We start from the raw sequence: 23,217 nt of genomic DNA, 5'->3' as shown, positions 1-23,217 counted from the left end.
CTGCCTCTGGAGGGCGCCGCCAGGGAACGCTGTGACTGGTATTTCTGCCGCCATGATGCCGAGTCTGGCTACTTCTCTCTGCCGGGCGGGGACGTGACATGCAAGGGGGGTGCTGTTCTCCTGGGGTGGGGGGGGGGGGGGTGGAGGGCGCTTGGGGAGCCTGTGGGGAATGCAGAGAGAGCAGCTGGGAGGGATGGAACAGTGCTACAACAAATGTGGGATGCAAAGCTCCCTCCCTCCCTCCCATGCGTCTCTGCCTCCCCAGCACAAACCCTGCTGCAGTGCAGGGGCACCCCAGGGAGCTCCAAAGAGCCCCTCTCAGGAGCAGAAAGAGGAAACCTTTGACTGCACCCTCCTACCGCCCCCATGGAGAAGCCGCAGGGCAGGCCGGGGAAGGCTCAGCTCTGAAGTGTGCCCTGGGGCAGGGGCATTGGGGTTGGCCCCTGTGACCTGGCAGGCTGTGGTGGGGCAGGTGGCTGGCAAAAGCCAGCCCAGGCCCGGGGAGAGATGGGCATCAGCATTCTGCTCAGCACCTCCGCGGGCTCCTGCAGCCCAGAGGAGCTGGCAGCGGGAGGGGAAGGGGCCAGACCAGAATGTGTCACAAAGTCAGAGCGGGGGAGCTGTGTTTGCAGGGACCTTGAGGGGCTGGGGAGGATCTTGCCTCGGATCTGCCCTCCATGACCCCGGTGTCAATCCGAAGTCACCCCAGCCAGGCTGGAGCTGAGCCTGCCAGCGCCCCAGCCTCCCGCAGACAGAGCTGCTCCAGCAGCTTGGCTTGGCTCTGGGGCTGGGGCTTGGCCAAGGGCGGTGGCCCCCGGGGCAGGTTGGGCGCTGGCAGCCGGGCAGGATCTGAGCAGCCCACGGGGCGGCTCTGCTTCCCCATGGGTGCTGCGGTAGCGCCCAGAGGCCCAGCCAGGGTGGGGGGCCCCGTCTGGGGAGACCCCGGCCCCCACCAGAGACGCTCGCAGGTGGGCGAGTGGGGGGAGGGCAGGGGGCCCCCTGTGCTGGGTGATGGGGAGACCCCGGCCCCCCCCCAAGGAGATGCAGGCAGGCGAGTAGGGGGAGGGCGGGGGGCCCCCTGTGCTGGGTGATGGGGAGATCCCGGCCCCCCCCCCCCGAGGAGACGCAGGCAGGCGAGTGAGGGGAGGACGGGGACCCCCCCATGCTGGGGGAGGGTGGGGACCCCGGCCCCCCCCCGAGGAGAGGCAGGCAGGCGAGTGGGGGGATGGCGGGGACCCCCCCCGTGCTGGGTGATGGGAAGACCCCGCCCCCCCCCCAGGAGACGCAGGCAGGCGAGTGGGGGGAGGGCGGGGACCCCCCCGTGCTGGGTGATGGGGGGACCCCGGCCCCCCCCAGGAGACGCAGGCAGGCAAGTGGGGGGAGGGCGGGGACCCCCCCCCGTGCTGGGTGATGGGAAGACCCCGCCCCCGCCAGGAGACGCAGGCAGGCGAGTGGGGGGAGGGCGGGGGCCCCCCGTGCTGGGGAAGGGCAGGGCGGGACCCCCCCGAGGAGAAGCAGGCAAGCGAGTGGGGGGAGGGCGGGGACCCCCCGTGCTGGGTGATGGGAAGACCCCGCCCCCCCCAGGAGACGCAGGCAGGCGAGTGGGGGGAGGGCGGGGACCCCCCCCCCATGCTGGGTGATGGGAAGACCCCGCCCCCCCCCCAGGAGACGCAGGCAGGCGAGTGGGGGGAGGGTGGGGACCCCCCCGTGCTGGGTGATGGGAAGACCCCGCCCCCGCCCCAGGAGACGCAGGCAGGCGAGTGGGGGGAGGCCGGGGACCCCCCCCGTGCTGGGTGATGGGGGGACCCCCCCCCCAGGAGACGCAGGTGGCCGGACCCGCCCGCTGGCCGCGCTCAGCCGAGGAGGCTCCGGCCAGTCTCTGGCCCCGCCGGCGCTTAAGGTGTCGCCGTGTCCCCGTTGAAGGCGGAACGGAGCCGGCCCGTGTGTGACCGGCCGGGGGGCGCCGGGGCCGGGCCCCTGACCAAGGGGGTGCGGGCGGGGCCGAGGTGTCCTGCGAGCAACGGGAACTGCGGGTGTGATGGCTGGGAGGGAAACCCCAGGGCCGGGTTTGGATCTTACTGCCCGGTGTGAATCCAGAGTCACTCTGCTGTCTTACATGGAGTCACTCCAGATTTACACCCTGCAGCTGAGATCTGAAATTGGGCTGTCTGGCCCTGATCCTGCAGGGGGAAATGAACCGGCCTAGCCCCTATGAAACAGTTCCCATGCGGATGTTCTTATCCCGGATTAGTTATTGCTGTAAATTCACGCCCTACCTTAATCCGAATTGGTTTTCAGGTGTAGACGAGCTGTTATGCTAGACCAGTGGGAGAGGAAGCTGAGACAGGAAGTGACTTGCCAATGGACACACAGCAGGTCGGTGACAGAGCCAGGAATAGAACCAGGGGTTTTGGGGCCCAGCCCAGCCCAGCCCCCTTGTTGGCAGGCCTAGACCCTGAACTGCTCACCTGTGTAAAGTTAAGTGTATGCGTCTGTGGATGCAGGATCGGGGCCGATCCCCCCTTGTCTCCCTGGGGAGCCAGGTTCCTCTGGCCTCACTGAGCCAGCAGCCCCGGTATCAGGATAAAGGGGCTTCTGGGTGCTGGGTATGGAAATTATTTATCAGCTGGTTAGATCTGACAAGAGCAGGGATATAACCCGGGCCAGGGAGCAGGTCTGAGCAAACTGGGGCAGCCGCTGATCTCTGGGCCCTTGTCAGGCGTGGTTCCCCCTGGATCTCAGAGCACTGCGTCACCAGGACTTAGTGAGCGGAGCCTCAGGACCCGCTCAGAGGTGGAGGCGCGTCACCGCCCCCATGGGACAGGTGGGGAAAGTGAGGCATGGACCTGTGAAGAGCCTCGTCCAAGGCCACTCAGTGAGGCAAGTGATGGAGCCAGCAGGAGAACTCAGGAGTCCTGACTCCTAGTCCCATGCTGGAATCGCGAGAGTGCACTTCCCCAGACAGAGAACCCAGGAGTCCTGGCTCTCTGTCTCCTGCTCCGTCCGCTAGAACTCAGGGATCCTGACTCCCGCGTGGGATTGCCTGGTGCGGGGGCTGGGCGCCAGAGGCTAATTAGCTGTACAGCCGAACCCGCTGGGCTCTGGGTGGGCTCTGCAGTTCCAGCTGCCCCTCGGTTCTGTCATGTGTAAGGCCCAGGAGTGACCAGGGTGGAGCGCGGCTGCGCCGTGGCTAAGGTTGAGGCCAGCGTTCTCTTTACGGCTCCGCGAGCCTCCTGGGGCGCTGGCTGGGGTCAGCGATGCAGATTTGGGGCCATTTGACCAGGGGCTTCCTAAGATACAGCCCCCCGAAAATATGTGTTCCTAGGCAGCGGCCCTGCAGCGAGAGAGAGAGAGACCCCGTTCTGGGGGCACCAGGGGTTCTCTGCTGTGGTCTGCCCCCTCTGCAAGCCCAGAGCAGGATTGTCCCCCTGTGTCTTCCTGGGGCTCCAGCATGGGGAACAAAACTGACCCTCGGAGTCTCCGGGAGTTAAGACCTCCTTGGAGCTGGGGTAGGGCAGGCTGCTGGGCCTTTTGTTGCTGTATCAAACTGTTCCACCAGTCCGGTGTCCCACCTCGGGTCACGCTCCCAGCTCACCTAGACTCCTGCTCCCCGGGCCACTGCCCTGTCCAGTCCAGCCTGCCACCTCCACCCCTGGAGCCACATCCTGAGCCCAGCTCCCTGCCTGCAGCAGCAGCCCCTGCCTCAGGGTCTTCTCCTCTGTAGATCTTAAAGCGCTTTACAAACAGGTCACAGTCTTTATCCCCATTGCACAGAGGGGGAAACTGAGGCACAGGGAGGGGAAGTGACTTGCCCCAGGTCACCCAGCAGGCTATGCCAAGGATAGAACCCAGGTCTCCTGAGTCCCAGTTCAGGGCTGTAGCCACTAGGCTATGCTGCCTCAGTAAAAGATGATTCAAAACCATCACAACCTATGCTGCAGCTGACCAGCTGGCCTGTATTTTGCATGGGCTGAGGGGAGAGATCCTTCTAGCTGATGCTGTGAACCCTGAGATATGGGCACAGCTGTGGGGGGAGCCCAGGGTTGGAGTAGCTGGGGGTCAGGGAGCATTGGCCGGGGCCGGGGGCATATTACCTTCGCTCGCATTTCTAGCGCTCCTTGGATTACCTGTAACACAACATGCCTGGATGAGCCTCCTGCAGCGATGGGGTCCCCACACCATCTCTGCCGGTGCGCCTCACTCCCGACCCGCAGCCCCGGCCAGCCCACCCCTGGGCTCCCCCCACCCAGCTCAGCCGGTGCCCCTCACTCCCGACCTGCAGCCCCTGCCAGCCCACCCCTGGGCTCCCCCCACCCAGCTCAGCCGGTGCCCCTCACTCCCGACCCGCAGCCCCTGCCAGCCCACCCCTGGGGTCCCCTCACCGGCTCTGCTGGGGCCCCTCACTCCCGACCCGCAGTCCCTGCCAGCCCAGCCCTGGGGTCCCCCCACCGGCTCTGCCGGGGCCCCTCACTCCCGACCCTGCACATGGATTAGTTCAGTGCCGGGTCCGTCTCAGGCCGGGACTCTGAGCCGTGCGAACGCTGGGCTGAGGGGAGAGAATGGATGTCTGGGGCGAGGGAGGCGGGAGACCCCTGATCTCCTGTCGGTTCCTGACCTTGGCCAGATTTAAAGCCCGCTCCCCCGGGAGGCAAAATCGCATCAATTCTCCCTCAGTCTGTCTGTGTTCCTGGCAGCCTGCCCAATCGTTCCCTCTGCCCCATAGCCAGCCCTTCATATGTGCCCTTCCTCTATGCCCCATAGCCAGCCCCTCACACCCCCCTCCCCTCCGCCCCATAGCCAGTCCCTCACATGCCCCCCTCCCCTCTGCCCCATAGTCAGCCCCTCACATGCCCCCCCTCCCCTCCGCCCCCTAGTCAGCCCCTCACATGCCCCCCCTCCCCTCCGCCCCATAGCCAGTCCCTCACATGCCCCCCTCCCCTCCGCCCCATAGCCAGTCCCTCACATGCCCCCCTCCCCTCCGCCCCATAGCCAGCCCTTCACATGCCCTCCCCTCTGCCCCATAGCCAGCCCCTCACACGCCCCTCCCCTCCGCCCCATAGCCAGCCCCTCACATGCCCCCCTCCCCTCCGCCCCATAGCCAGCCCTTCACATGCCCTCCCCTCTGCCCCATAGCCAGCCCCTCACACGCCCCTCCCCTCCGCCCCATAGCCAGCCCCTCACACGCCCCCCGACCCCAGCATGGCAGACAGACTTGCCCCCAAGGTCTCTCGCTCAGGCCCCTGGCCTCCAGCCTGTCTCTGCTTCACTCGCGCTTCCTCGCACCCCATTCGCTCCCACCCACCCCCCAGTCCAGGTGACCCAGGCTGACCCCATCACTGTCCCCAGGCAGACCCCCGGAGAGGAACCGATGGAGAGAGAATGGGAGTCCAGGCCCCGGCCCCCTGCTCCCCTCTCCTTGGGGGAGAATTGGGCCCGTGGCTAAGCCATGCAGGAGCTGGACAATTTGCCCCCACCCCAGCTCCTGTGGCAGCTAAAGGGTTAACCTGTCACCTCCCTGGTCTCCCCGTTATCAGCTGGGAGCAGCCTGCGCCCCCTCCCCTCCCTCGGTGCTGATAATGGACTGGGCCCTCTCCGCCCCTTCCACCTACCCCAGGATCCTTCGCCCTCCCACCCAGCTCCTGCCACCCCCCCAACCCCCTGTCTCTCCCTGTCAACCCCCCATCTCTCCCTCAATCCCCCGCTGCCTTCTGCCAGCTCCTCCCCAGCCCCATAGCCCACCCCATCCAGCCCCATCTCTCCCCCAGCACCTCCCCTGGCAGTGGCTCAGCATTTCGGGAGGGGGCTGATCTGGATCCGTCCTTTCCCAGAGTCTAGGGGGGGATCACCCCACCTTTAGGAACCTGTGAGAAGGCTGAATTGGGGATCAGTCCCCCCTTGCCCCCCCTCCATGCCCTGTGGTGCCCAGCATGGCCCCAAGGCTGTGGGAAGGTCCCAGTGCCCCACCTCAGACCTACCCCCCGCCACTGTGTTCCCCACACAGCTCCTGTGGCTCCTCCCGCTCCCGCCAGGGATCCCTGTGTGTCCATCACACTTTGTTGCCCCTGAGCCCCCACCCTGGCCTCATCCCCTCCTGGCCACGGCCATAACACTTGGTGCTCCGAGCGCCTGGCCTCTGAGGGTCTGGAAGCAGTGACCAGTCCTTGAGGAAGCCCCCTGCGGGCAGGATTGTCCCCATTTTACAGATGGGGAAACTGAGGCACAGATAGACACAATGCAAGCCCCATCTCCAGGCGCCCCGGTGCCTCAGGAAAGTTTGGATCCAGGTTTCACAGCGTTCATGAGGTGACTTGTCTGAGGATACAGAGAGTCGATGGCAGAGCCATAGAGGGACCCTTTGGTCCTGTGCCCCATGGCTCCCTGCCCTAGCCACTAGACACCACTGCCCTCCCAGAGCCGGGAGAGAACCCAGGCATCCTGGCTCCCTGCTCTAAGCAGTCCTGCCCCTGCCCCTGCATGAGGAGCTGGGAACAGAGCCTGAGGTGCCACCTCCCCCCTTTGCTTTACACCCCCGAGGTGGGGGGGTGGGTCCATTTTTGTCCCCTGTTGCTGAGGGGTGGGGTGGGGGCATATTCTGGCAGGTGAAGACAGGCCCTTATTGTGCGGGGTGGCCACCCAGCAGCTCCGGATGCCCAATCCTGGCACCACCCACCCCTCCCTGGTACACACGGGCAGCTGTTTGCTCAAGGCGAAGGAGAGGGGCAAGAGCCTTGGCCAGAGCTTCAAAGGGCTGGCTGGGCCACGGGGGGACCAGGCCGGGGCAGGCCGGACGCCAGCCAGGCTGGGCACAGCTACAGCGGCCCCAGGGTCCAGGTACAACCTGCGGACTCCCCCTCGTTTCCTGGGCACAAAGCCCCAGGCCCCCAGCTCAGGGCTCCCCCAGCGAGGTGTCCCTGCACCCCAAAGCCCTTCCCTGAGCACTGCTGGCTCCCAGCTGCCCCCAGCTTCTGTTCCCTGCCTCTGCTGCGTGGCCTTGGCCAAGTCCCTTCCCCTGTCACTGCCTCAGTTTCCTTAGCGGTGTTGGGGAGGCAGCAGTCATGCCCCCCCTCCCAGAGCTGAGCCCCCAGACTCTGGGCGAGACCCGGGGTTTGCACGTGGCCCTTGCAGTGGCTCTCGAACAAGCTGAACCAAATCCCCGGCTCCCAGCCCCCCATGCACCTCTTGGCTCTGGCTCTGGCTTGGAGCTCCCCACTGGGACCCTTCTCCAGCTTTCCTCTGCCTCCTCCTCCCCCATCTGAGCCACCCCTGTGATGTGCCCCTTCCCCCAGTGAGACCCCAAAGTGACCAAGAGGGTCTGGTTGGCCTAGGGCTGGGCCCAGTGGTCTGCAGCGGGGTGGGGGGGGAGGACAGCGCTCCGGGGCTGGGGGCTGGTGGGGGGGGCTGAGCTCAGTGGTCTGCAGCGGGGGGGGGGCAGCGCTCCGGGGCTGGGGGCTGGTGGGGGGGCTGAGCTCAGTGGTCTGCAGTGGGGGGGGCAGCGCTCCGGGGCTGGGGGCTGGTGGGGGGGCTGGGCCCAGTGGTCTGCAGCAGGGGGGGGCAGCGCTCCGGGGCTGGGGGCTGGTGGGGGGGCTGGGCCCAGTGGTCTGCAGTGGGGGGGGCAGAGCTCCGGGGCTGGGAGCTGGTGGGGGGGCTGGGCCCAGTGGTCTGCAGCGGGGGGGGCAGCGCTCCGGGGCTGGGGGCTGGTGGGGGGGCTGGGCCCAGTGGTCTGCAGCAGGGGGGGGCAGCGCTCCGGGGCTGGTGGGGGGGCTGGGCCCAGTGGTCTACAGCAGGGGGGGGCAGCGCTCCGGGGCTGGGGGCTGGTGGGGGGGCTGAGCCCAGTGGTCTGCAGCGGGGGGGGGGGCAGCGCTCCGGGGCTGGGGGCTGGTGGGGGGGCTGGGCCCAGTGGTCTGCAGCAGGGGGGGCAGCGCTCCGGGGCTGGGGGCTGGTGGGGGGGCTGGGCCCAGTGGTCTGCAGCGGGGGGGCAGCGCTCCGGGGCTGGGGGCTGGTGGGGGGGCTGGGCCCAGTGGTCTGCAGCGGGGGGGCAGCGCTCCGGGGCTGGGGGCTGGTGGGGGGGCTGGGCCCAGTGGTCTGCAGCGGGGGGGGCAGAGCTCCGGGGCTGGGAGCTGGTGGGGGGGCTGGGCCCAGTGGTCTGCAGCGGGGGGGCAGCGCTCCGGGGCCAGGGCGGTCATGGATGAAAGGCAGCGGCTTGGCAGCGTACCAGGAGTCAATCGCCTGGATCAATTGTGCTGGGGCCTCCGGAGCATCCCGGGCGGATTCCTGCAGAGCCGAGTGTTGCTGACGCCAGCCTTTGCGGGGGGGCCCTCCCAGGGTGGGGGGAGCAGGCACGGGGGGGCCAGGCTGCAGTATGGCTGCAGTGTACGGGGGCGGGATCGGGGTGAGGCATGGGAGGAAGGAGGCAGTTGCCCCCAGAGCCGGCCAGGCTGGGTTGGGACAGGGAGAGCCCGAGCCAGGAGCACCCGAGGTGGGGTCCTGCCTCCCTGATCCACCTGGAACCAGTCAGCGAGAGAGAGAAAAGGGGCCCCTGCTCCTTGGGCTGCCCCAGTGCCAGCAGGGCGGATGGGGGCAGTCAGAGAGTGTCCTGCTCTGTGGTGGTAGATAACCACAGTGCTGTGAGCTTCCTCTCAGCAGTGCCCTGCCCTGCATCCTGGCTGACACACCAGCTGCAGGAGCTGACTTGATTTCACCTGTCCCCATGCTGCCCCCGGCCCTGCATCCAGGCTCCCACTGCTCTGTTGCGGTGCTGGGAGTTAAGTTCAAGACCAGGGTTCGTACAAACCCTAATATCACCGTGTCCAAGGGGTCCCGTGGGTGGCAGACCCCGTGTCGTCCCACCCACGCGCCTGAGCCTGGCTGTTCCCTGGTGGCCACACGCACCTGTCCTGTTCTGTCGCCCGTTCTCCTTCCCCGCCTCTCCCCGCTCCGCTGGCTGTGCCCAGCCCGATTCCTGTCGCCTCAGGCACAGAAACCCCCCGCTAATGGGCCATGCGGCCCGGAGCCCGCCGGCCTTGGGCAGGGCACGGATGCCTGGACAGCACCTCGCCCCTCCTGGGCACTGCCCCAATGCATCCGGGGCCTGGTGCTGGGAGTTTTGGGCATCACACAGGGCGGGGCTATCTAAGCAAGGCAGCTGGGGCATCTTCGCCCCCCAGAGCGGCACCAGCCTCCACGCAGCCACCCATGGGTGCCAGTGGTGTCCTGCAGCAACGGGGCTGCTGGACCCTGGAGGACGCTGGGTGTGAACAGGGGACCCCAGGCAAGCCCCTCCCCCACCCATGCCCCCATGCGGCCCCAGCCCTTCCAGCCTCACCAATGTCTCCTGCAGGGCAGGGGGGATTAAAGCTGCCGGCTGCTGGGTACCGGCTCTGGCTGCAGGGAGCTGGGCAGCCCGGGAGGCCAGAACAGCAGCATGGGGGGTCTGTGGCTGGAACCGGCCGGGATACCAAGGCATTTGGGCCGACCTAGAGCCGGGGAGCGAGGGGAGAGCGTCGGGAACGGGCACACTCAGGGGTCAGGCCCTTCTACTGCTGTCGCTGGGCCCAGCCCAGGCCACCCTCTGCCCGGGGGTAGCTAACGTGTCAGCTAGTCCGAGCCAGGCCTCGCACTCGGGTGGAGAGCGCCTCAATGCACCCGCCTGCACCCAGCCAGGCCCGGCAACAGCAAAGCACCCTGCACCCAGCCAGGCCCGGCTACCCCACCAGACCAGAGCATCCTGCCCCGAGAACGGGCATCCCGGAGGACTGATTGACAGCGGCGAACTCCCCTGGGAGAAGGTCCGGAACTGGATTCTGCAGCTCACCTGGAGCGGACTCTGCCTCCCGCTCCTGCAGAGGGCAGAACCAGCCGCAGGTTCTTGTGCTCCCCCGGGGATGGGAGGAGAAAACCCGGAGTGGAGTTTAGTCCACCAGTGAAATGGCTCCAACCCCGCCGAGGAGCCAAACCCGGGCTGGATTTCTGGGCCCTGGGGAATGGACTCTTCCCAGGGCGAGGCTTGAACCCTGCCGGCCGGCTCCCATTAGCTGAACCCTGCCGTGGGCCCCGATTCAGCAAAGCACTGGGGCACTTTCTTAGCTGTCAGCGTGGGCTCAGTTCTCTCCCACTTCAGCCCCTTCCTTAGACGCAGGCTCCACCTGACGCGCAGACCTCAGCGGAGAGCACATGCCGCCGGCGACGCACCCGCAGAAGTGCCTTGCGGAATGGGGGCCTTTCGGGGCACGGACGGGTGCGATGCAGCAGCCACTGGGCTGGCGAAGGGGGCCACGGCGTTCCCATTGTAGGCGGCTTTCTGGCCTCTCCCTGTTGGGCGAGGGGATTTCCCAGCCTTGCTCTCTGGCTGAGTCCTGCTGGGAAGATGCAGGGCAATGAAGAGGGAGGAAAAGTGCCTTTTTCTCACTGTTGCTAGGTGCTGTGCATGCACCAAGGGAGGAGGCCGGTCGCTGCCCCAGCGGGCTTAGGCCCAGGTCCCCAAAGGTGTTTCGGCTCCTACTGGCCACTGAATTTGAGGCTCTGGGCCGTCAAGTCTAAATGGCCGAAGGGACACAGAGAGGGAAGTGGCTTGGCAAAGGTTGCGTGGCACTCCTGTGCTCTAACCACTGGGACAGGCTGCCTTGCTTGCTACGCGTGCTGCAAGTTTTCTCACTGATGGTGAGAGAGGCTGTGGTTTTGTGTGTGATGCCCACTTTCCCATCTCCCTCCGGCTCCTCACAAAGAGATCCCTCCCCGGCGTCTCCCCAGTGAGAAGGGAAGGACAAAGGGGAGGGAACACCTTTGAAAGCCAACGCATCTGAATTCCTCCGCAGCTTGGCAGCTGGTTATCTGCACTCCCCAGCCCCGAAGGGAGCTTGGAGAAAAGCGAGGCAGATGGCACCAATCTGCTGGGTACCATGTGCCAAGCCTCTTGTCCTGAGCATGCCTTATGTCTCTGAGAGGGCCACCGTGCCAAATGTCTGTGCCGTCCTCCCATCTGGAAAGAAAACATCTCCCCATATGCCCCCAGTGCACGGTGCAGCCGCAAATATTTATCACAAGGAAACTGACGAGATTCACAATATTTTGAATATGCCTTTTGCAGAAATACGCATTCACACACACACACACACACACCGACGCACACTCACACCTATGCACAGGAGCACATGCCGATGCCCGTATTTCGTCACACACAGATACAGACACATACACAGATATTCACACACCCACTTACACACATAGAGATACATATTAGCACATAAAGAAAAGGAGGACTAGTGGCACCTTAGAGACTAACCAATTTATCTGAGCATGAGCTTTCATGAGCTACAGCTCACTTCATCGGATGCAAGTGTTGACCAGCCATATTAGCACATAGAGATACACAAGCATGCGCACACACATGTATTTACACACACACACATGTGCACATACACACATAAAATGCACACACATGCACATATATTCACACACACACGCACACATTCCCAGACAAGTCGCTGTTAGATGGAGTTAAGTTCAAAGTACATCAGGGTAAAGGAACCGCCGGAGGCCGGCTGTAATTAACCCCAACCCCAGGATTACAAACCGAGGAAATGCAGAGCTAAGATTACACTGAAAAGCAGCCCGCCGCACTCAGGTCTGGAACCGCGTGGCAAAGGCACCCTGGCCATTGTAAAGCTGCCCAGTAGTGATGCAGTGCCGTCCTCATGCCATTAAGGCATTTAGGGTTTGTGGCCTCCCATTAGTTGCATCAGATTTTTAAAGATCTATTGGGGTAGGACGGGGGGGGGCCCTTTTTCCCCCCTTTCTTAGAGCTGGTCCTGGAGTGAGAAATGCAAATCGCATGAACGTAGGGCACAGGGCACGTGCAGGTTTAAACTAGTGTCAGTGGTGGAGTCTTTGTAACTTGAAGATTTGAGAACGTCAGTGACTCAGCCAGAGGTTAGGGTCTGTTACAGGAGTGGGCAGGTGAGGTTCTGTGGCTTGCAATGTGCAGGAGGTCGGACTAGATGATCATGATGGTCCCTTCTGGCCTTGAAGTCTAGGAGTCTCTGATTAAAAGCCCGTTGCATATAGAGACATGAGGATTGTAGGAGATGTCTTTGTCTGTCTGTCTGGCTCAGGAGTGAAATCCTGACCCCAATTTTGCTGTTGACGTCAATGTGACCAAGATGTCACCCGTGCGGCTAGCCGCAGCCCCTGTCCAGTGTGTCCACACTACAGTGTAGCGTCTCATTCACACCTCAGCAGCACCTGTTCAGAAGTGCACACGAGGATGTAGTGACTTTGTGGGGCTTCTAGCATGGAGTGTTGTTCTTAGTGTGATACTGGCACTCGGCGGCACCATCGCGCTAGGGGCTGTACATCTAGGGCCTGGCTGGTGGATCTTGCTCACAAGTGCTCAGGGCCGGACTGGGGCTTGGGAAGGAATTTCCCCCCAGATCCGACGGGCAGGAACCGGTGGGGAGGTGGGGTGGCCTCCTTCTGCAGCACAGGGCATGGTTTGCCTGCTGGGCTCATCTGGGCATATCTCACCTAACAAGTCCCCTGCCATTGCAGGGCTTGCCCTTGGGCATTGGTGCCCCTCCTGGTCTCTGCCTGTGGATTGCAACAATTTAGTTCCCAGGGGACTGCAGTGTTTTGGTTTAACTAAAATCTTTGGGCTCAGTACTGGGAAGCTGGGGAGAAAGAATCTCCTGCGATACATGCGGGTCCCTCCTGGCCAGGAGCTCCAGGGAACACAGTGCCTGGTTCAGAAATGGCTAGACAAAGGGCAAGGAGGGAAACAGATGCAAGAAGCAGCTTGCCCAGGGTCTCACAGCAGGTCGGTGGCCGAGGAGCCCTGGTCACAGCGGCCCTGGGCCATCGGGCCAGTCCCTTTGCCGTGCTGTCTCCGGGCACACTAGGGCTGAGCGCAGGCTGCCCGCAGGGAGAGCCAGCGGCAGAATGGCTGCATCAAGCCACACTGGCCCAGCCTGCCACAGGAGCAGAGGCATTGCCAAAGCGGGTCGTACCGTGCACTGGGCACTGTCCTCAGGTGACTCGACTCCCCCGCACTTCATCTCTCCCCCGCCTCCAACCCCAGGACAAGAGTTCTCCCCAGCCTTAGGGCAAAGGAGCTGGGGTCCCGCTGGCTCCCTGCAGCTCTTGGCAGCCCCTTACCACCCCTACAGCGCTGAGACCCCCGGCTCGCCTGGCTAACTGACACCCACCTGCCTCGTTGCACGGCTCTGTGTGGCTGTCCCTGCACACGCACCCCGCAGGTATCACTGTAGGCTGGGTCTGACCCCCAGAGCGTGGGGAATGTTTTAGCTGCTGGCCCCTCTTTCTAGCCTGCTGAACCAACATAACCTCCCAGGTGCAAACGCTTCCTCCAGCCACTGAGGCTGGATCCAGCTCTGTGCTTGGCAGCTCTCTCCTGTGCAGCATCTGGTGCATCACGGCGGTGTTGCTGCATTCGGCGTATCAGGCAGGCGCTGTCACACCGAGAGTTTGGTACAGCAGAGCCGTGCCGAGCCCCACGCGTGCCCCATGTCCCCAGCAGTCAGCAACAGCACGGGGCTCTGCCGGCACCTCGTGCGGGTCCCCTCCACTGCTCCTCCCCATGTGGCACAGAGCATTGGCTCATACGCCCTCACCAACAGCCCAAGAGGAACCCCGGGCTGGGAAATGGGATGTGAACCCAGGGATACCTGAAGATGGAGAGTTGGCTGGACCTGGAGTTCTGATCCGGGCTGCTGTAGGGATGGGGCCAAGCTATGCAGTGCTGGGCTGGGTCCGACCTTGCCTCCAGCTTGGAAGTGTTTGGATCTAGAGTTTGGTTTGGCCCATTATAAGCAATGAGATACTTCAGTGATGGACACTATAGAAATCCCATAGATAGACAGATAGATAGATTAGATGATGGAGTGTATGGGGACAGATAGATAGATTAGATTAGATGATGGAGTGTATGGGGATAGATAGATAGATTAGATTAGATAGCGGGAGTGTGTGGGGATAGATAGATAGATAGATATAGATAGATGGGGTGGATGGGGATAGATAGATAGAGAGAGAGAGAGAGAGAGAGAGAGAGAGCCAGCAGACACGCCTGTCTCTGCTGCGTCCCCACAGCAAACTCCGTGCCAAGGTGACCTCTCTGGGCCCTGGGCCTGAGGAGCCAGGGATGCCCCAGCCAGGGAGTCCCCACTAAGCCCTCAGCACCTCCCAGTTTCCCTTTTCCTCCCCTCTGGCTGGGCTGGGCGCTTGGCTTCCTGGCTCCGTGTGCCAGGGACCGTGGCGAGGTCAGGGCTTCCCTGCCTGCGATGCGTTGTGTGGGAGCCTGCAGCGTGGAGGAGGCGGGGAAGCAGCTGGCTTCGTGCTCATGCCGGGTCCTAGGCCAAGTGGTAGCCTCCTGCTTCCGAAAGCCCTGAGCCATCCCGGCTGGGCGCGCTCCAGGCAGAGCGGCGGCCGGAGAGGCCCTTGTGTGTGCGTGTCCGGGGCTGCTCCCTTCGTCTCCGGGGAGCGGGGTTCGGTGCACTGCGCGTCACAGCCAGCCGTGCTGTCCCACGGGAGACGCGCACCGGGCTCAGCCGGGCGGCCCTGCTTGGGTTGGGCTCTGCCCAGGAGAGCAGCCCAGGGCTGGGATAGCCAGGGGGCCTTCCTGGGCAGAGCTGTGGGTGGAAAACAGTGTGGCCTGGCTTGTCTCTGCCCAGAGGAGGCCAAGGGCTGGAACAGCGAGGGGGGTTGGAGGCCAGGACAGAAGGGCCTTGGCAAACTACGGGGGGCGGGGGGGAACACGTTTGCAAGCTCGGTGCTTAGCTCCAGCTGGTCCGTGCGAGCTGCTCTGCTCAGCCCTCGTGCAACAGCATGTCTGACGCCCCCCGGCATGCGCATGTCTCCAGTGAGATCCATAGCGTCACTCGGCCGTGGGGGTGGGGGGCTGTGAGTAGGACTGAAGATATCAGCATCAGCAGAGCTGGGGGTGGGGAGCTGAGGATGGACTTCAGGGGGGCGGGACAGGATTGGGAGACATCGGCAGAGCTGAGGGTGGAGGGATCCCAGGGCTGGGATCGCAGGTGCTGTGTGTGGGACTGCACTGGGGTATGGTCAGAGCTCTGTGTGCGTGTGCGTGCACGCGCACACATGTGTGTGTTCACCGGGGCTGGGTGTGTTTTAGCCTTTTCAGTCATTTCAAAGGCTCCCGGGGATATAAATGCCAAATGCTGGAGCTGCCTGATACCCCGCTCAGAGTGCAAGTGACTTTGTTTTTGTGTAGGACCTACAGAAAAAGTAGCATAACCCCTCCCCCGCCCCTAGCAGTTCTCAGCCAGGGTGCCCAGCATTAGGCCCCCGTGGTTCCGATTCGGGGAACGGGGCACATCTGATAACCCGTTGTGCTGCCATTGAGGGGGCGCTGAGTGACAGGGGCCTGTGTGATGGGAGGACCCCAAAGCTTTGCTGGCTTTCTTCCTTCCCTCCTTCCACTGGCATCATTCGTTCCCTCGCTTTTCCACTCACCCTGTCCCTTCCATGGCCTTTCCTCCCTCAGCCCCATCTCCTCCCCTTGCCCCTCCCTTCTTTCTCTCCTTTCTGGGGTTCCTCCCCCCAGCAGGCCGGGTTGGGGTAATCGGCTGTAATAACGCTGGGGGGCCGGTGCTGCAGTGGGCGGGCAGCTGGCTTGTTTGGGTCCCAGCCCAGCACTATGAAAAATGAACCTGCGGCCTCTGCTGGACTCAGCCCCAGCGCGCCGCCCGGCCCCTACTCCACCGACTTATTTATAGCCAGCTGGGCAGACCATGTGGCTGGAGGTGGGGAAGGTAGCTCTGTGGGGAGGTCCTGGGGGGTCCGAGAGAGCAGGGACATGGGGGGTGGGGATTTGGGACAAGGGGAGGCTTGTGGCAACTGGATGGGGTGATTAGATGGGATGCGGGGCAAATGCTGGACCATGGGCAGAGGGGGATAGATGTGGTGGGATCAGCTGTATGGGGGGGTAGGTGGGGGCAGACCCATGGCACAGGGTGGGGTGAGTACTGCTGGTGGGGGCAGATTCACTGAACAGCCAGGACAAGGATGACCCACTGGTAGCTCAGAAGGGGGGTGGTGCCCAGTTCAATGCAGCCAGGTCCCTTTGGGCCCCAACCCCTGTGCGGTGTGACCCTGTACTGCACTCCCAGTCCGCAATGGAGGCTCTTGGGGCTGCTAAGCAGGGACAGAAGCAAGACCTCTTGCTCCAGCCGTGGGGCTAACCCCCGACTGTCAGGAGGTGCCGATGTGGCCTGAGGGCAGTGAGGGGGCTGATCAGTTAATTCAAAGGAAACCCTGATCTCCTGCCCCCCACATAAGCATCCCCCCGCCCTGCCCCCCGTGGGACAGGAGAGGTCAGCAACGGGTGCACTGGCCCTGGCAATGGGGTACATGAATGACAGGGGGTGGGGGGGGGATCCAGCCTCCCAGGAAGGGGTGCACACACACCAAGCTGTGGGGGCGCAGGGACAGGAGTTGGCATTCCCCCAAAGCGAGGGCCATGGTGAATCCAGCTGGCTTCACGAACACACCCTGGCTGTGGTGCACCCGGGACATGCCAGGCATGCCCATGCAGGGCGGGGGTGGGGGGAAGCCTCTTTTGGCAGCATTGCGAGGGCTGATGAATTAAAGATGAGCGGGGGTTTGTCTGGCTTGCACCTGCCCTCCTCCCCCCATGCAGCCATGCCGCTTCGCACTCGTTGGCAGGCACCGTGCCCGCTAATGGGTTTGCAGTTGCCATGCTGGCAGGCTGCCCACACTCGCTCCGTGCTCCCGCGAGGAGAGGGGGCAGCTGGGCCAGCAGATGCTGATGCGTTCATCTCCTCCCCCTCCTCCACACCCCCACCCAAGTCCCAGCCCCGGTCAGGGGCCGACGTAGGCAGAGTCCGGCACTGGGGCACTGGCCGAGCCAGAGGGACTCACGCCTTCACAGCGGCTCCTCCGCATCTTGTGAGCAAAGCCCTGGGGATACTTCAGAATGGCAGTGCAGCCCCTGACAGCCCAGTGGTCCCCTTTGCTGCAGGGAGCCGGGGTTTCCTAGCCAGGGCCTGGAGCACTCCCAGGTGACCCCTCACCAGAGATAACCAGGGCCAGACCCCCGGCTTGTAGCCGGACTGGCAGGGTTAGAACAAGATGGCTTGTTCTGGTTCTAGCCTCGCAAAACCTCCTCACTCTAGATTTGGATGTTGCCAGCTTGGTGACCACCCAGGGCTGGTTCCGATCCAGGCTGCATTTGAGCTGAACTGCCCAGGCCCGGGTGGGCCGGCTTTGAGACTCCGGATTTTGTTCTGTCTATCTGGCCAAAGGAAGTGCATTGTACCAAAGCCTGTTCTGACCCAGGGTCCGCTGTATCCAAGCCACCAAAGTCTGTGGGGAGGGAGATCAAAGAGCCTGGGCTTGTTCCATCTCCGTCCCGGGCAGATGGGTTTGGGGTTTGGTTCTGAGACAGGATCTAGTTCAAGGAACCACCTGAGTTCTGGTGTAGGGCTGAGATCAAGGTTACAGGCCGTGACGTCATCCAGCAGGTGTGAGCCTAAGCGTGGGAGGCCGGCTGAGAGCAAACCTCCATCCCTGCTAATACCAGACCAACCTGCTGGTGCCGACTCACCCCCCAGAACGACCTGAACCAGGGCCCGCTGGCACTGCTCGGGCTGGGGGTCAGATCCCCTGCAAACCTCCCAGCTCCTTCAGGCCCATCTTCGCCCCAGGGATTGCTTTGTCATTCCTATCACCACCCCCCATTTGGCCCGCCAGCCATGAATCAATACATCGGCTCTTCCAGAGCCATCAGCCACAGCTCACAAGCGGGGAAAGCCCGCTGCCTCTGGTGCCACCCAGCTTTCCCCAGCTTCCCCTTAGGCACCACAGAGAGAACATGATCTAGCTGGTGGAGGCTTGGGTCGGCACTCGGGTATTCCCTTCCTGGTTCTGCCTAGCTCAGTGCATGGTCTTGGGCAGACCACTCTCTATGCCTCAGTTTCCCTCTCTGTCACCTGGGGGGGGCCAAGGCCTGTCAGTGCTGGGAGGCTGAAGACTTTCATGTTTGTCAAAGCACATTGCGACGCTCGAGAAAGGCAGATGTGCCACTTGGCGTTCCAGCCGCGGGTCTGGAGCCCGTCCCCCTGCCAGAGCAGTGTTCAGAGCCACAGGGCCTCGTGAAGAGTAATGACTGGTGAGGGTTACAGAGCGTTGGAATGGCCAGAGATGGCAAACCCAATCCTGGTCGGCGCCCACTGGCCGGCTCCCTGCGTGTCTGGGAGCCATGCCTCGGACGCTACCAGGGCCCCATTGCTCCCGCTACCCTGTGAGGGGGCAGCCAGATGGATTCCGGTCGGCCCCAGACATTGCTGCTAAAGTGCCCAGGATATTCCAGTTCAACTGTGGCTGCAAAATGTTTATTACTGGTGATATGTGAGGCAGAAAGGATTCAGGAGCATCTCATTTAATCTATCTATCCCCATCCACCCCCTCTATCTATCCCCATCCACCCCCTCTATCTATCTAATCTATCTATCTGTCTATCTGTCCATCCCCACACACACCCTCTATCTTTCTATCTATCCAGTGGCTCCCTGTATTGCTGTTCCCATGACTTTGGCTAATTTACTTTGCTAACGCCTAAGCGCTGTGTGAAACCCCAGAGGTGTAAATCAGGGCCTCGCCAGTTCTGGCTGCTCCGGGCAGCAGCGGTGGGACGGATCAGGGTGGCAATGCAACCGGGGTGAGGTGGGAGAGCCCCTGGGAGAGGCTCTCAGGCACAGACTCGGGTGAGCTGAGCGGGTGAGTGTGGGGGTGGGAGGCACTGTCCATCTCTCGTTTCCCTGAGAAGGTCTGTCTGCCCCACTGGCCTGATTCTCATGGGAGTCCAGGCTGGCTGCAGCCATCGGGGCATCCAGCCGTGTCGCTGGAACGGGCTGCAGCCAGCTAGTGGCATAGGTGGTTCTAAGCCTGCTTTGTGCCCACATGGCAAGTTCCTATGGCAACCAACCTGCCAGGGCCTGCTGGCACATCACTGCCTTCCTGTGCCAGGTCCAGCCAGGCAGATAGCGCCGGTGCGGCTGATGGACATCCCAGAACGCCCTCGAGTGCCACACTCTTGGCACAGCCTGGCCCAGCTGGAGCACTCAGGGGGAGTTGCCCATACTTTCCCAGAATGCACTGGGACAAACCCAGCCCCAAGGGCATGGGGGCCCAGACGTGGGGTGACCAGCAGCTGGGTCATGAGCCAAGCTGTTGGGTGAGCTGGGGAGGTCACAGCCCGGTGTCTGTACGGGTAGCTGGGGTCTAGAAGCCAAAGGCTTTGCAAAGCTCCCGGTGGGTAAGTGGCACCGTAGTGGGCTCTGCACTCGCCCCTCCTCTGGGGAGTCCCACGAGAGAGGCCAAGGACCAAATAGGGCTTGGGGACCTCCCTTCAATCCCTGCATGGGAGTTCTTAGTGTGTGTATTACAGCCAGTGCTGGGTGTGGCAAAAACACAGGGAGAGCCAGTCCCTGCCCCCAAGACCCTGCAGTCTAAATGGGCCAAGTGGAGTTATTTCCCGCTGGGAGCAGCAAGAAGCCAGGGCAGGAGATCACAGTGACAGCAGGTTTCCTGAGTCCCCATCAGCACCTTAAATACCCCCCAGGTCCCTCCCGAGCTCAGCCACAGGTGGGAGTGAGCCTCACAGCCCTGAGACTGTGGGCTAGACCCACAGCTGCAGAGGGGCACCTTGGAGGGACAATATAGCCGAGAGCTGCTCTCCAGGGCTGGTAATCACCCACCTTCACTAACGTGGCTTCAAACCCAAAGCGAGTGACTTTCTGCTGTCAAGCCTCCTGCTCCGGCCACTGGGGAGGTGTCTTGGTAGCATGTGCTGGGCTGGGAGCACTGGGCTGCAGCCAGCCAGGGACTCTCCGTCCACCCAGCACCAGGTTACTGCTGCTAGTCAAATGAGCCGTGATGTCCGACGGAGAGGCAGTGATCCGAGGGGCAGCAGGCAGTTCCTGTGCCAGCGGGGACAGCTGGTGGCACCGCGAGGATGCCAGGAGGACGGCGTGGCTCAGCTGGCTCTCTGCAGAGCCGGGGGGCAGGATGGAGGCTGAGTGCATGTCTCCACACGGCAAGATGCGTGGGATTCTCCCAAGCAATTAACCTTGATTAAGCCACTCTCTGCATCTGGATGGGATAAACAGCTGGTAAACAAGCCCCTGATGCAGTACTGCAATTAGCTGCACACAGGTCCCTGTCTCCCAGCCAGTCTGCCATGCACTGGGCTTGCATCAGGGCTGACAGGAGGAGGGCGGGTTCCTCATTCCGTCTTTCCAGCCTGGGCCATGGCGGGGCTGGCAGGGCAGGTGGTAGCAGGCCAGCTAGTTCACTGCAGGATTCTGTTGCAGCCAGCGAGCTTAGTCACAGAGCTGGGAAGTTAAATTTAACACAGGTTGGTGCAGGGCTGGGCAGCAGCCCGAATCCAGCCCCAGGCTGTTCGGGTGCACAAGGGGCAACGTGTTACTCCCGGCACCCCCAGGGTCTCGCCCCACTGAATGGCGACACGAGCAAGGGGGTTGTTGTGGGTTTCTGGCCCAGGCTGGGAGCCATTGTCTAGCCGGGATCGATATGCCAGGAGGCTGCGGGATAAACAAGCGGGGCAGGACTTGGGGGGCACACCAGCCCTTCGCATCCTGATGCACTGCAGGCCTCCTCGTGCACCTGCGTGATGCCAGCGCCGGGGGTGTGTGAAGTGACTCAGGTTGAGGCCGCTGGTGCAAGGATGGCGTCCTGGTCAGGGTCAGCAGGGTCAAGTGCAGCTGGCTCTTGGGAGACCACAGAGGTTAACACAGGGTGGTGCTGGTGCCCATCTGGGTCACAGGGAGCTCCAAGCCGCTGCTTTTGGCCATTAAATATCCCACAGCCTTTTCCCTAAGAGCAGACTTAGCCCAAAACATCCCGGCCACATCCCGTTCTGCTGGTCCAGCGTCACCCCGGCAGTGTCAGTGGGATACAGTGCTCTTTACTTCCTGTCCGAAACTGTAGTATTGCGGTGTGCTGTTCAGCTGCTGCAGCGTTCCACCCCAGAGGTGGCTGCATTTCAGCCCTGGGTGACTTGATCTGTGTACGTGCAGGGTGCTTTGAGATCTCTGTGGGGCGGGAGCATCAGTTATTGCTGTTCACGTGAGGCAAAGGGGGTGTAGATTAACCAGTGCCTGGCCACGGGCTGTTGCTTCTTCTGCCCTCCATGCCTGCAGACACCCGGCTACCTTCACTCCCCTCCCCTGCTCCCCAAGGCCCCACTGTTCTCCAAGGCGGGCAGCAGCCGCAGCTCAGACCCCCTTGCCATCCGCCACCAATGGGCAGCTGCCATGTGGAGCCTGGGAGCCCCCTCAGCTCCCCTCCAGCCTTGGCACCGCCATCCGCCCGGGTCAGGCCGCCAGCAGCTGCCAGTGTGGTGCTCACGGCATCTAGAAGACAGGATGAAGCAGTTGGCAGTGCCAGTCCCAGGCAGATGGCAGCAGGTGACGGGCGCCCAGGAACCAGGCCCCATGGGGGAGCCAAGTGGTGTTCTCAGCTCTGCAGGCAGGGGCTTTTAACAGGCTGGCAGATGTCTCTCCAGCCCCGGCACGTGACACTCCCTCCCTCCCCTGCCCGCCAGTTCTTGGCACCGCTCACTGCCTGGACTATCACACGCTCCCCGCAGGGCAGAGAGACCCCTGGAAATTCCTAGGGACACTCGGAAACACGCTGAGACTGCTGGCCCATTCCTGCCCGGTACCACTTTCTGCTGCTCCCCCTCCGTGGGTCTGAGCACCTCCCCTGCCAGCTTTGCTCCCTCCCTCCCCTACCTTGCTGTGTGTCCTCCTCCTCCCTCCCCAGCCCCACTGCTTCGCTCTGTCTCTTTCTCCCTTTCTCTGGCTCACACTCCTTTCTTCTCAATTTCTCTTTCAGTTCATCTTTCGTTCTTTCTCTCTCCCAGCCCCCTCGCAGGAACGCGGCCCTCCAACCCCCACCCTGCCCCCCAACTGAACATGTGCCCATGTCACAGGGTAACCATGACACAGACCAACATCCCTGAACAACCCCGGGGGGGCGGCGCTGGCACCGCCGCGGGCATCTCCGCCCGGAGCAGGCGGCAGGAGAGGATCGCAGGGCACAGCGTTTAGTGTGGAATGAGAGGACGGTCCCTGGGCAGGAAGAGCCAGTCTTCTCCGGCCCACGAGCATGGCCTGTCGGAGGGGCCTGCCAGAGCGGTGCGGCTGCCCCGGGGCTGGTTCTCCTGGCCCCAAGCCAAGGAGCGGGAACACGCAGCCCGGGAACAGCCCAGCACTGCCCAGTGACCTCTCCGGCTCTGCAATATGGCATGCACCGCCACCGGGGCAGAACTGCAGCCAGGGTGCCCTCGGTGCCCCTTTCCCGTGACAAGGGTGGGGTACACTGGGACAGGGGCAGTCCTGTCCCTCCCCTTGCCCTGGGGGTAGCCGTGGAGGGCCGGGGTGGGGATGAGGCCTTGGTACCCAGCGCTCCTGGCATCACCCCTTCTTGCTGGGGACTTGTAGCACTCGGTGGCTTCCCGCCCTGGGGCTGTCTTCTCAGGCGCTTGAGCCCCTGGCTTGGGGCGGGAGGGGACCCCGGGACAAGGCTGAAGCCTAGGGGTAGGGGGTGGGAACCGAGAATGCAGCCAGGTGCTACCCCCCTAAACCATGAGCCCCCCCAGGCTGCCCGGGTGGAGGCAGTGCCCACGCCCAGCCCTCCTCAGCCACAGGGAGCAGGCACAGGCCTCAGCTCAGGCTCTATCCCAGTGGGAGCCTCCCCAGAGACTGGGGGACCTGGGCGGCTTGGTTTGAGTCAGACCCCTAGAGGTGCCGCCAGGGGGGCTTGCCCCACCGCCTTGGGCTGGTAACCTTGTGAGAGACCAGGCTCCCCCAAAAGGGCTCTCCCCAGCCTGCAGGTGCCATGCTCCAACACCGGGCACAGCTGGGCTGGTTTGGAACAGGGCCTGAAGTGGGGTACGGCAGAGACGGGTCTGAGACAGCGGCAGTGTGGTTTGGCCCATTACAGAGACAAGAGCTGGGCCAAAGGCCGGAGCTGGACCCTGGCCCAGGCCATGGGCCCGCAGGGCGGCTGGCACCCCCCACTCAGCTCCACAGGCCCGGGGAAGGGGCCACTCTCCCTGCCGGGCTCCCCACAGAGCCTCCTGTGGCTGCCCGGAAGTGGAGGGGGTCCCCTGTCCGTCTGTCTGCGGCCCCCTTCACA

At 63.3% G+C, this 23,217-nt stretch overlaps 1 protein-coding gene across 20 annotated transcripts in view; it reads left to right on the top strand.

The window, feature by feature from the left end:
* NFIC (nuclear factor I C) overlaps positions 1-23,217 on the top strand; it is a 361,746-nt gene that overhangs the window by 51,284 nt on the left and 287,245 nt on the right. Inside the window, exon 3 of one of the 20 annotated variants that reach the window (XM_043535795.1) lies at positions 2,299-2,568. The exons of the other annotated variants lie outside the window; for them this stretch is intronic. Coding sequence (XP_043391730.1) covers positions 2,299-2,321 — 23 coding nt within the window. The 3' untranslated portion in view covers positions 2,322-2,568. Of the gene's footprint in view, positions 1-2,298; positions 2,569-23,217 lie in introns of those variants that run through there. 20 annotated transcript variants of the gene reach the window in all.

This window comes from Chelonia mydas, chromosome 25 (genome assembly GCF_015237465.2).
Source record: "Chelonia mydas isolate rCheMyd1 chromosome 25, rCheMyd1.pri.v2, whole genome shotgun sequence".
Classification (NCBI taxonomy): Eukaryota; Metazoa; Chordata; order Testudines; family Cheloniidae; genus Chelonia; species Chelonia mydas.
This window is presented reverse-complemented; position numbering and strand designations above follow the sequence as displayed.